This window comes from Eschrichtius robustus, chromosome 1, assembly GCF_028021215.1.
Source record: "Eschrichtius robustus isolate mEscRob2 chromosome 1, mEscRob2.pri, whole genome shotgun sequence".
NCBI classification, from domain to species: domain Eukaryota; kingdom Metazoa; phylum Chordata; class Mammalia; order Artiodactyla; family Eschrichtiidae; genus Eschrichtius; species Eschrichtius robustus.
In genome coordinates, this window is record NC_090824.1 from 179,502,967 (window position 1) to 179,516,353 (window position 13,387).

The window sequence follows — 13,387 nt, forward strand, 5'->3', positions numbered from 1 at the left end:
AATAAAGGACAAAAGATATACAAGTTGAGGGAGAAAAGCCCACGCCCTTTTCTCTTAATGCTTGGAGAGATTCTACATTTCCCCCTCTTCATGTTCTTTTAAATCCCGAGAAAGAAAGAAAGGAGGGGGGAAAAAAAGCAGTGTAACAAATTCCCTGCCAGAAAGCACACAGTAAATTCTAGCTTGTTAGCAGGCCAGTTCCAAATGATTTCTAAAAAACAAATCCTAAGAGTCATGTAGTTACAGCCTCTGAGGGAAGCTGTAAGCCCGACGCTGGTGTCCCAGAACCCAAACCACCAAAAAAAAAAAAAAAAAAAAAAAAAGGGAAAAAAGAAACCTAACCGGTCTTCTGACAGGAATATGAAAGCAAAATCTCAGGAGGATGCCCCAGAGGAGGAGAAAGCTGCAGCTTGCAGTAATCTGTAAATGATTGCTGTTAAAGTCTGGAGGCTTCAGGCTTCATCTGTTTGTTCCAAAAGCAAGCCAAGGAGGACGGTGTTAATAAAGAGAGATTTAACTGAGAGCTGTGCTTGGAATAAAGTGGGCTACAAAAAGGTCAAATGTGATCAGTTGGAGCAGATTACAAGGGCTTTAAAAGGTGGTGTGGAGAAATGAGCCGGGGCTGGGGAGTAATCTAGCGCAAGATTGATTAGGCCGTGGGCGTGGAGAAAAGCCAGGACAAGTGCTTATCAATCCTAGAAGGAGGAAGAGCCGCGCGTGCAGGCGCCCGGTCGCTCCGGGCCTGAGCCGAGCAGCCGGCGGCCGCTTCCTTCCCCCGCATCCCCTCCCCGCGCCCCCTCCTCTCCGGACTGGATCTGCCTTCGGCCGCCCTTTAGACAATGGTCTCCTTAATCTCTGACTTGGATCCACTCAAAGACTGGAAAGTTTTAAGGTAGGCCTGCTTTTCTTTCTCTCTCGTCGCTGTTACCGTTCACGGCCAAGTGCTTCCCCCGCCCGCACCCCAATTACGGCGCGTGGGATGCTGCGTGCAGTGCCAGGGGTGGGTGGCAGGGACCGCCGGGTCTGCTTAGCGGGATGCGCCGTGGTGATGCGGAAACAACTTCCAGCGGATGTGGAAAGAGGGGCGGGAGAAGTCCTCAGTTTCACTCCCTCAGGGGAAGGCGGTGCATTTTAATGAGAGTTTGTCTTACTGAAATGATTCCTCACATTGGCTGACTCAGGGAGCCAGTTATACTTATTATTGCGTTCCATGGGGCCCTGAATCCATCAGAGGGGATGTGGGAAACTTTCTGAGACTTCAGATAAAAAAGCGAACTTTCCAGAAGACTATTCCTTCCCCTCTTTTAAGAGGGTCTGTGGAAATGCGGTTTCCTCCTGTGACCTCTCCTCCCCACCCCCAGGCCTAATTTGGAAATGCTGGTCCTATAAAAACTCAGCTGACCTCGGAAGGGAATGAGTAGAGTTTCTGAAACAAGGTCGTTCTCTGAATGCTCCTGAAAAGGTGAACTCAGACCTCTTCATGATTCAGAGACCCAGAAAAATGAGAACCCAAGGACCTCAAAGTGGCGAAAGTTCATGCATTTCCTCCACTTGGGTCTAAGCTGACTCCTTCCATAGAGTTCACAATGCCTTCCTAGGTCTAACTTAACACTGAAGGGTATTTCCCAGCCAAAAGCACTTTGGGCAATTTTTAAAATACAAAAATGTTAAATGGAGGAGTTTTTATGAAAAGTGGTTTAACACAATGGCATACTGTCCCGAATACCTACTCCCAAACATGATTCCATTGGAACTAATCCAAGACCCAAAAAGTCACCTCTTTTTCCTGACATCTTGTATTAATTGGCTATTACTTATTTCCCTGAGTTCTGCCTTAGTGTTTTTTGTTTTTTTTTTTAAAAAAGAGATTGGAGTTTGTTTATTTATTTATTTATTTTGGCTGTGTTGGGTCTTCGTTTCTGTGCGAGGGCTTTCTCTAGTTGCGGCAAGCGGGGGCCACTCTTCATCGCGGTGCGCGGGCCTCTCACTATCGCGGCCTCTCTTGTTGCAGAGCACAGGCTCCAGACGCGCAGGCTCAGTAGCCGTGGCCCACGGGCCCAGTCGCTCCGCGGCATGTGGGATCCTCCCAGACCAGGGCTCGAACCCCTGTCCCCTGCATTGGCAGGCAGATTCTCAACCACCGCGCCACCAGGGAAGCCCAGTTTTTTTTTTTTAATTGTATTATTTTTTAAATTTATTTTATTGAAGTATAGTTGATTTACAATGTGTTAATTTCTATGGTACAGCAAAGTGATTCAGTTATACATACATATATATACATATTCACATACTTTTTCATATTCTTTTCCATTATGGTTTAACACAGATACTGAATATAGTTCCCTGTGCTAGACAGTAGGACCTTGTAGTTTTATCCATCCTATATATAATAGTTTGCATCTGGTAATCCCAAACTCCCACTCCCTCCCTCTCCCACTCCCCCTCAGCAACCACAAGTCTATTCTCTATGTCTGTGAGTCTGTTTCTGTTTTGTAGATCAGTTCGTTTGTGTCATATTTTAGATTCCACATATAAGTGATATCATATGGTATTTGTCTTTCTCTTTCTGACTTCATAGTAAGATAATCTCTAGGCCCATCCATGTTGCTGCAAATGGCATTATTTCATTCCTTTTTAGGGCTGAGTAGTATTTCATTGTATATATGTACCACCTCTTCTTTATCCATTTATCTGTTGATGGGCATTTAGGTTGTTTCCATGTCTTGGCTATTGAAAATAGTGCTGCACTGAACTAATTTGATTATTTTTAAAAGCAACCACATGACACAAAAGAGCAAATAAAAGGAAAATTGGCCACTATCCATCTTATTTTCTTTTTAAAAATTCTTGCTTTCTAGAACTTCACGTGTATACATGTCATATAGTATGTGTCATTTTATAATCTGCTCTTTTTCCAGTTAAATATCAAACACATTTCTATGTTTCTGCTTCCCCTTCATAACCATAATTTTAATGACTAAAACAGCATCATGATGTTGATGTACATTGTTTTACTAAATTACCCTGTTGGCTGAAAATTTAGATTGTTTCCAGTCCTTGATTTATATGAACGACGGACTCAGAGAGCTATACCTTTCTGCTTTCATTAAGTAATTCCCAGGATTTCTAGATGAAAAGGCACGAATGTTTTATGGGCCTGTCAGTGATACTTTCTTCTATTTGTAGGTTTAAATTTTATTTTTAATTGAGAGATGCTAAAGTACTTCTGTACATGTCCTTATGATGCAGCTATTATAATAAATTTCATTCTTTAACTGGATTACTAACCTATTTCTAAAATTGAAATATTTCTTAAGGGTGCTTTTTAAAAAATTGTTTTCAGTGATTAACTTATTATTGCACAAGTGGATAAGGTGGGCCCCAGCTCTAAGAACGTGTGTAAGATTACAAATCTTTAAAAATGTTGCCCTGCAAAGGCCTTTTCAGATAATGATCCTTAGTCTTAACACACTTAAAAAGCCAGTGGTAATGTTGCCTTTCCCCTAAATGCGTCCCTAACATAAGTGAAGGTTATTTTATGGCTGGAGTAAATAAAGCTTCACAAACTTGGACTGGGAAGCCCTGGGAAAGAGAAACATCTTCCCATTGACCTCTGGATACACTAAGTTCGTTCTGTCCACACCTCTTCTTGGCAGGTGTTATTCCATCATCATTTTAACTGTGTGTAATTCTTTCCTGCGATGAGGAATTATGAAGTGTGTAGTGTTTAGGTGTCGCATTTTAAATTCCTTAATTGTTTATAATCGGGCATCAGCTTGGCTAATTCTGATTCGTGGAACCATTCACTCACCAACACTAATGCTCTGTCCATTACAGACACACCTTGTTTTAATGCTTTGCTTTATTGTGCTTGGAAGATATTGCCTTTTATTGTTGTTTGTTTTTTACGGACTGAAGGTTTGGGGCAACCCCGTGTCGAGCAAGACTTTTGGTGCCGTTTTTCCAACAGCATTTGCTCACTTCGTGTCTCTGTGTCCCATTTTGGTAATTCTCAGAATATCTCAATTTTTTCATCATTATTATACTTATTCTGGTGATCTGTGATCGGTGATCTTTGATGCTACCATTGCAAAAAGAAGGTGACTCGCTGAAGTCTCACATGATGGTTAGCATTTTTTAACAGTTAAATATATATATATTTTTTAACATCTTTATTGGAGTATAGTTGCTTTACAATGGTGTGTTAGTTTCTGCTTTATAACAAAGTGAATCAGCTATACATATACATATATCCCCATTTCTCCTCCCTCTTGCGTCTCCCTCCCACCCTTCCTATCCCACCCCACCCCTTTAGATGGTCACAAAGCACCAAGCTGATCTCCTTGTGCTATGTGGCTGCTTCCCACTAGTAGCAATAAAATATTTTTAATTAAGGTATGCACCTTGTTTTTTTAATAAATTTATTTATTTATTTTTGGCTGCATTCGGTCTTCGTTGCTGCGCGCGGCTTTCTCTAGCTGCGGCGAGCGGGGGCTGCTCTTTGTTGCGGTGCGCGTGCTTCTCATTGCGGTGGCCTCTCCCATCATGGTAGTCTCTCTCATTGCAGAGCACAGGCTCCAGGCACGTGGGTTTCAGTAGTTGTGGCACGCAGGCCCAGCAGCTGTGGCTTGCAGGCTCTAGAGCGCAGGCTCAGTAGTTGTGGCGCATGGGGCCAGTTGCTCCAGGGCATGTGGGATCCTCCCGGACCAGGGCTCGAACCTGTGTCCCCTGCATTGGCAGGCGGATTCTTAACCACTGCGCCACCAGGGAAGTCCCTGTACATTGTTTTTTTTAGACATAATGCTATTGCACACTTAATAGACTACAGTATAGTGTACACATAATTTTCATATGCACTGGGAAACCAAAAAATGTGACTCACTTTATTGCGATTTTCACTTTATTTTAGTGGTCTGGAATCAAAGCCGTAATATCTCTGAGGTGAGCCTGTGTATGTGGGAGAAGGAAAGATATAGCATGACCTTCTAAGTGGGATAATCTAGCAGGAGACTGAAGATGTGTATGCTGATGGCATACAGGGTTGTACGTGATATGATTTAACTCAGTAAAATGCTTTTCAAATCCAGAGGTGGGGGATCCTATTATAATACTGCTACTGCCTTTGTCTGATAAGAGGTGAGCGGAATGCTTGGTATATAACACGGAAAGGCTTTCAAACCTGCCTACCCTGGAATATTTTCAGATGTTTGCTCCAGTTATGCGGCCTGGAGTTCTGCCAAATCTGCTGCTCTTGAAAAGTGATTGCAAGGCACATTTTTTTAATCTGCTTACACCCTAATTTAGTGTTTTAAGATATGATCTGAGGGTGGGATACAAGTTCCGGTCCTAAACCTTTGTCGGGCACTGTATATTTAGCATCACTCCCTCCTAGGTCCATTTTGTCAAATGGAAAACAAATCCAGGTTGGGAATCCTGCTGTTGGCTGTTTTAATTTCTGTCTACCTCAAGGGGCATAAAAGAAACAACTTCCACCAAAAGACACGCCAACAAATTTGCAACTGTAAGACTCCCCTCTTGACCACTGGGAAAGCACAAACACAAAAGCTTCACTCAAGAGAATCAAAATCAGCTAAATCAAGAAAAAACAGTCAGTACATAGAAGACGAAAAAGGAAATGACAAGGTAGTAGATGTATGATTACAAGAATAAAACAAACCTGCCAATCTGATTCATATAAGATTTCATGTTCATCGATACCACTTGAGGGAAAACAAGTTATAAAGATGACTCAAGTTCAACAGGTTGAAAACGGTACCTATTATCTCCCCTAAGACCTGCTTCTTTTCTGGTGTTCACAGGCTTATGAATCACACCAAGTAGGTATCCGGCCAGGTACTCAAACTGGAAAGTTGGCATCCTCCCTCCTCCCTCATTTTCCCTCCTAATTACATCTAAACTATCACCAGCTCCTGCTGATTTCAACTCCTAAACATCTTCTGCCTCCCCACTTTTCTCCACCTTTCCTTGCTGTAGTCTTGTTTTGCTCAGAACTCCGTACTACCTCCTAAATCTCCCTGCTTCAGTTCTTGCTATCATGGTCTACTTCTCACGGAAGAGGAATGAAAACACTTAAAAGCCATAAATTGGATCATGTGATGTTCCTTTTTAAAAGCCCTCCCATTACTCTTCAAGTAAAAGCCAAGATCCTTATCCTAACCCACAAGACCCCATCTGACCTTGCCCTTGACTACCTCTTCAACCTTATTTCCTCCCTCTTTCCCCAGAGCCCACGTTGCTCCAGCCCCTCTGGTCTTCTTTCTCTTCCTCGAATGATCCAAGCTTACTTTGGCTATAGAGTATTTGCAAGGAGCTCTCCCTCTCCCTGCCTGGAAATCTTCTCCCTCGATGTTTGCAGGGCAAGACGCTGCTGTCATTCAAGTCTTAGCTCAGATGTCACCTCCTCAGTGAAGCCTTCCTTGATCCCTCAATTTATTAAAATTTTTTGTTGTTGATGTATAGTTAATTTACAATTAGTGTTAGTTTCAAGGGTACAGAAGTGATTCAGTTATACATATATATTCTTTTTCAGATTCTTCTCCATTGTAGGTTTTTATGAGATATTGAGTATAGTTCCTTGTACTAAGCAGTAGGACCTTATTGTTTATCTATTTTACATACAGTAGTGTGTATATGTTAATCCCAACCTCCTAATTTATCTCCCTCTCCCAGATCCCTTAATTTAAAGCCATCCAAAAATCACTCTTCAGCATTTCTCACTGATAGGTTGAATCATATAAGATTGTCAATATTTAACTACTGTAGACCTATAAAAATTTCAGTTTCATATGGTTGAACTAATATTCTCATTATAGCACTTATCGTACCTGCTATTTTCATATGTGCTTATTATTTCTCTTCACCATTAGAATGTATAATTGGTGTGGTTAACTGGTATGGTTAACCGGTGCCTAAAATATTTCCTGGCACATTACAGAGAATGAATGAATGAAGGATGAATGAATGAATGACGTGGTCACTGTTTGTCTCCCTCATTGACTTTATACTCTATGAGGCCAGATTGTTCATACTCTAATGCCAGTATTTACCACAGGAATGGTGGTGGTGTCTTATGTGGAATGAATAAATGGATGAATGAATGAGTGACTTCTAACTCCCAGTTTAGTAATTCTCTCTTCACTTCCTCCTTTCTGTTCCAGTCAGCAAAGTGTCTGGATTTGATAACACGGGAAATTTTTAAATTCTCTGGGAATCTGACAGATGACTGTTATTCAAGCAGAATTCTTTCTACACAAGACAGTGATCTAGATCAGGGGTTGGCAAACTTCTATAAGGGGCCAGATAGTACATAGGTCAGTTTTTGCTGCCCACACAGTCTCTGTTGCAGCTACTTAGGTCTGCCATCCTAGCATGAAAGTAGCCACAGGTAATATGTAAATGACTAAGGTTGAGTGTGAACCAATAAAACTTTATTTACAAAAACAGGAAATGGGTGGGATTTGGCCCAAGGACCATAGCCTACCTTTCATCTGTTATCTAGGCTAATGATTTGACCAACAAAAAAATAGAAGTCGTTTTGACAGATAGCTAGAAGGATGTTTTCAAATCTCATGACAAAGTACATATCATGAACTTACCTCCTTATTGGGAAAAAATATTTTAAAGAGCCTTGGTCATATTTCACAGATCAGAGATGTTTTCGGTCATGAGCACTTGATCTCACAAAGATGATTATAGTCTGGAGGAAATTTATGGCTCCCCAAATTCTTTAAATGTTTGGGTGAGCCTTCAGGCTATAACAAAATACACTTTCGCCTGTTCCCTTACTGAGTGTGTGAGAAACTCCCATTAATGAGAACAGCACATGTTGATGGAAAAAAATAGACCAAATTCTGACATGTTTTAAGTCAGTGCTTGGCCTCGTTTCTTTCTGTTTCGTTGCTTTCTCCAGCTCATTTAGGAGATGTTTCCCTTTCACATGCCTGATAAATCTCCCAAGATGAATTCCAAACTCACGGAGGAAAGCATGCTGTGTGATTTTGAATGAATGCCATGTGTAGATACTCTTCAGCTCACGTTACATGACATCTTGGAGGCGCTTGGAGTGAGGAGAGTTTACGTGGAACTCTCTTGGTGTCCAGTGAGAGCAGGCTGGCCATCTGAAGATCAGAGATTAGTCTTCTTAGAGGATGATAGAAGAATTATTAATGCTTTCTGTGTGCCAGGCATTATGCTAAGAGCTCTGTGTTTAATATCTCATTTAATCTTTGCAACAACCTTATGAAGTAGGTACTGTCTGGTCATGGCACCTTTCCTTGGTATGTTGGTAACTTAATGAAGCATCTTGCCTTAACTATGCCTCAGATGGGAAAAATTTGCACCACATCATTTTTTTTCCCCACTGGAAAGTTTGAAGAATCATGACCCAGTTACTACCGGGTTCTTTAGAAAACCTTTGCAGAGCAGGGGGGAAGTAGGCTATGAAAGCAGAGTTATATCCAGTAATAATTCTTTAGGTAGAGAATTATATGTTTATAAAAATGAATACAAGACCTGGGCCTTTTAAATAATGTATTATATCAGAATAATCTACTATTTTTCACAAAGCGTGACTAATGTAGCACATTACATAACTAATAATAACAAAGGGTATTATAAGATCATATAAAAATGTAAAGTAGAGAAATCCTGTTATCTATAGGTTGGAATGCTACTGCCAAGGCTTTTACATCTCCTTCCAGCACTCAAAAAAAACCAAACCACTAAAACACCCTCAGGAGTTGTTTCCACTCCACTGACTCCAATAATCAGCAGAAAAATATTCACTTGACAATTATTTTGTTCCCCCTCCTGAACGGGTCTGTTTCCCTAGTGGGCTGGACCAGCAAGGACAAACCCAACACATCCAGATCCTGTGAAATCTCTGTTAGGAGAAACACAAGAGGAAATCCCTGTAATTGGGGAACATCTCCCAGGGGTCAGAGACCACAGGGAAGTTATCTTCCCAAAATAAAGGAGAATCACCTGGCACTTTTATTCCACTCTTTGGGAAGAGAATCTGACACTTAACCTCTCTACACTCCCCAAATATGTGTTCAGACTGAGAGTTCCCGAATACCAGCATCATATGCTATAGATTATAGTATAAGGAGCGGACTCAGTGTGTAGGTTTCATGTCTGTTCCCACATGGAGTCCCTGTGTTTACCTCCCCTTTCTGTTTTAGTGCAACAGGAGAAGGCACCTCAACAGATCAACTAATCACTCTCCTTTCTGCATCTCTGTGTTAAAAAGTCTCCACTCCCCAAACACCATATTATTCACGAGGACATGGTTTGTCTGTCTTGTTTACCACTGTGTCTCCAGCAGTGCCCAGCCCTGATGCAGGTTTGATATTTATTTCCTGCAGGGATGTCTCACTAACCCTCTCTCCCTGGCTTCCACCCCACCCATCTCCCACCAGGAAGGAAGGTTTTCTTCCCCTAAATGCTCATAGCCCTGAATCCAAACCTTAGATGCTCCAATGCAAGTGCAGATTTCCTGCTTTGTAATATTTATGTATATCTTAGTTCCATTCCTAGACTGTGAACTCTCAAAAGATAAAGTCCATGCCCCATTCATCTTTGCATCCACTTGCATCCTTAGTATTACCCGACACCGCATTTTGCCCAGCCAGGATTTGAACAGACATCCACACATTCCTCATTTGTAAGATGAGCGATTGAACCAGATTATATCTAAGGATCCCCTTCTATAAAATTATGTGATCAATGTGAGATAGAACAAAGAAGCACTCTCCCCCAGGACCCTGAGTCCCACCTCTGAGCCATACCGTGCATCCTTTCCCTATATTGTTGAGTTTTTCTCCCAGCAAAACAATTCTCTTTCTATTGATCCACATATTCTTTCAAGGCTCTTTTACTCCCAGTCCTTCTGTAGAGTTGATGGACTAAACTACAAACCTGTTTTCAGATGTTCTGTCTTGAACTAGGGCAATAATGTAAATCAGCTCTTCCAGGGATGAGTTTTGCTGACACGTACTGATATTAGCAATCATAGGACCAGTCCTGCGGGGCTGAGTATTGCAACCAATCTGGGTTGTAGGTGTTTCAGTTACCCATGGCTTTGGCACGCCCTTTGTTTTTCATTGCACTAGTTTTTCATTCTTATAGAGACACAAATGTCTAAGCCAGAAAGAATTGTAAGAGGCCCCTGGAAACAGCAGTTTTCTCTATTTTGTCATGTTTCCTGGTGAGTAAGTGAAAGATTTTGTAAACTGGAAAAATGTCACCCTCATTTAAGTTTGGTATTTACAAATGGAACTTAATGCTTCTTCTGAGGCTTGGCACGTGATATTTTACCCACCATCATTATCATGATCGTTATTGACCATAACAACCATTACTGAGTACCCAAAAGCTGGACTGTTCTTTCCTTCTCCATGAAAACACATGTGCTTCAAAGGTTTGTTCTCACCTGAGCTCCTGAAGGTAACTTTGCCTGATAACCCTATTCACATAGACCGACCACTTGCTTCATTAGAACTTCCTTAACATTTAGTTACCACTCTACAGAGATGTAGGTTAAATAACTATTTGGAATGTGGGTTTTTTTGTCAGGTATCACTGACATACAACATTATATTAGTTTCTGGTGTACAACATAATGATTCCCTGTTTGCATAGATTGCAAAATGATCACCACAATAAATCTAGTTAACATCGATCACCAAACATAGTTACAAAATTTTTTTCTTATGATGAGAATTTTTAAGATCTACTCTCCTAGCAACTTTCAAATATGCAATACAGTATTATTAGCTATAGTCACCATGCTGTAATTTCATCCTCGTGACTTATACATTTTATAGCTGGAAGTTTGTACCTTTTGACTCACTTCATCTATTTGGCCCAACCCCCAAGCCCCCACCTCTGGCAACCACCAATCTGTTCTCTGCATCTGTAAGCAGCTTGAGTTGCGGGCTGAGGTATTTGTTCTTTTAAGATTCTACATATGAGATAATACAGTAGTTGTCTTTCTCTGTCTCATTTCACTGAGCATAATGCCCTCAGGGTCCATCCATGCTGTTGCAAATGGCAGGATTTTATTCTTCTTTCTGACTGAGAATATTCCATTGTGTTTATATACCACATCTTCTTATCCATTCATCTACTGATGGATGCTTAGGTAGTTACCACATCTTGGCTGTTGTAAATAAGGCTGCCATGACATGGGGGTGCATATATCTTTTCCAGTTAGTGTTTTCATTTACTTCAGATAAATACCCAGGAGTGGAATTGCTGGATCATGTGGTAGTTCTGTTTTTTATTTTTTGAAGAACCTTCATACTGTTATCCATAGTGGCTGCACCAATTTACATTCCCACCCACAGTGCACAACGATTCCCTTTTCTCCACACCCTCACCAACACTTGTTATTTCTTGCCTTTTTGAAAATAGCCATTCTAACAGGTGTGGGATGATATTGCATTGTGGGTTTGATTGACATTTCCCTGATGATTAGTGATGTTGAGCACCTTTTTATGTACCTGTTGGCCATCTGTATGTCTTCTTTGGAAAACTGTCTTTTCAGATTCTCTGCCCACTTTTAAATTAGGTGAACTTCCTCATCAACATTGAGGCCCACTATGGTGGGTATTTATGAAATCTGCACATCTGAGTGACATAACAAATGTAGTTCTTTTACACAAAGATGGAAAGTGAGATTGGGTACTATTAGATGGCAGTATGCCCAGGGAACCCAAGAATATTTGGATCCTGATGTAGATGACAGCCGCCTCTCATGTACAAGTTTCCAGAGGGCCTGAGGATAGAGGGACCAAGATGGGGGCCCATCAGTTTCTCAGCCAAGGATTTTAAAAACCATTTGTTTGGGAATCCTGGGGTTGAGAGAGGGGAGCTGGAACATTCTATGATACTTAGCCAGCCTCCCCTACTGCCAATTCTGCCAAACCCAAACCCTCATGGCCTGAGAGAAACAATGACAAACTGAAGCAAAAGCAATAGTTTATAATTAAATGTACCATTGGCTCAAAACCCCTATGTATATATGTACATAAATCTAATGAGTTGGGTTGGACTATGTAGAACACCCATTTTTTTTCCCTGATGTAATCTAGCTTCTTCCAAGTAACTTCTGCTCTGTTTCTCATTGAAACCGCAGCTTTAGTTAAGAATGTTTCTGCTGCAGGTTAATCAAACACTGAATATTTCGTCTCCATTTTTCAGGGGTCTAAACCAAGGGTTGGCAGACTTCTTTTGCAAAGGGCCAGTTACTAAACACTTTTGGCTTTGCTGACAAACCATATGGTATCTGTCACAACTATTCAGCTCTACCATGGTAGCACAAAAACAGCCAGAAACAATATAGAAATGAATGGGCGTGGCAGTATTCTGATAAAACTCTATTTACAAAAACAGGCGGTGGGTTGGATTTGGCCCTCAGGCCATAGTTTGCCAGTGGCCCATGTATGCTACGCTGAGTTTTGGACCTTTCAGAGCCAAGGCAGCCTGCACAGCCGTAGGGAAATTGAACCAGAGAAAGCAGCAAGAGAGAATATGTTTCCCCAAATGCTATGTGCTGAGCTGGCTTAAGCTGTGCTTGTCTTTCATCCCTGGGAAGAAGAGAAAGTATATGAGGAGTGAGGGAGGGGTGGCTGGACTGTCTCAGACCCAGGGTCACCTTTTACTTTTGCCACATTGAGGCAAGAAGCAAAGCATCCTTTACCTTTAAAGGAAGGTCCAGCACTCTCACCCACCTGTCCTTTATGATGACCCGGAATCTCATCATCCATAGCAGGAACTCATCCCTTTGGGGAAGGGGGCCAGATGATGAAATGAGACCTAAGAAAGGAAGAAAAGAAAAGAGGATCTTGAAAAACCTGCCCTACAAGGATTATAAGAATCTGGGGAAAGAAGGCAGCTAGGATAATTGATTGCCCAAAGCCCAAGAGAGTCAGTCAGAAAGTGACTTCTGGAGAAATCTAACATGACTCCTGGTGCCTTTGGTCTGTATCCACTGTTGCTGTCTTCATCACCACAGAATTGCCCTCTTCTTTAGGATTTAAACAAAAGTAAAGCTCTCTTACGGACTGAAGGCAGGTTGAATACATGCGTGATCATAGCAAGCAGAGAGATTTAGCATCTCATGGAAGCCTCCGTTTCCTGCTTATGATGGGTACCTCTTTGCTCCCACCATGATGGGCCATTCATCACGATCACTACAGAATACAAATAGCATTTTTGAAGAGATTTAGGATTAAGAACTGGCCCCAGGCCAAATGAAGTACCACAGCTTTCCTAGCTTCCTCCAGCGTGGGAAGGCTCTTCAGAGAGACCAGTCAGTTATAGCTTACTCTGAATTTAGATTAACATGATATGACATCCAGGA

General features: G+C 41.5%; 1 protein-coding gene across 1 annotated transcript in view; it reads left to right on the forward strand.

Moving 5' to 3' along the window:
* The first annotated feature begins 731 nt into the window (after positions 1–731).
* Positions 732–13,387, forward strand: part of CELF2 (CUGBP Elav-like family member 2) — a 527,561-nt gene continuing 514,905 nt past the window's right edge. Inside the window, exon 1 of the mRNA XM_068560092.1 lies at positions 732–892. Coding sequence (XP_068416193.1) covers positions 840–892 — 53 coding nt within the window. The 5' untranslated portion in view covers positions 732–839. The remainder of the gene's footprint in view (positions 893–13,387) is intronic.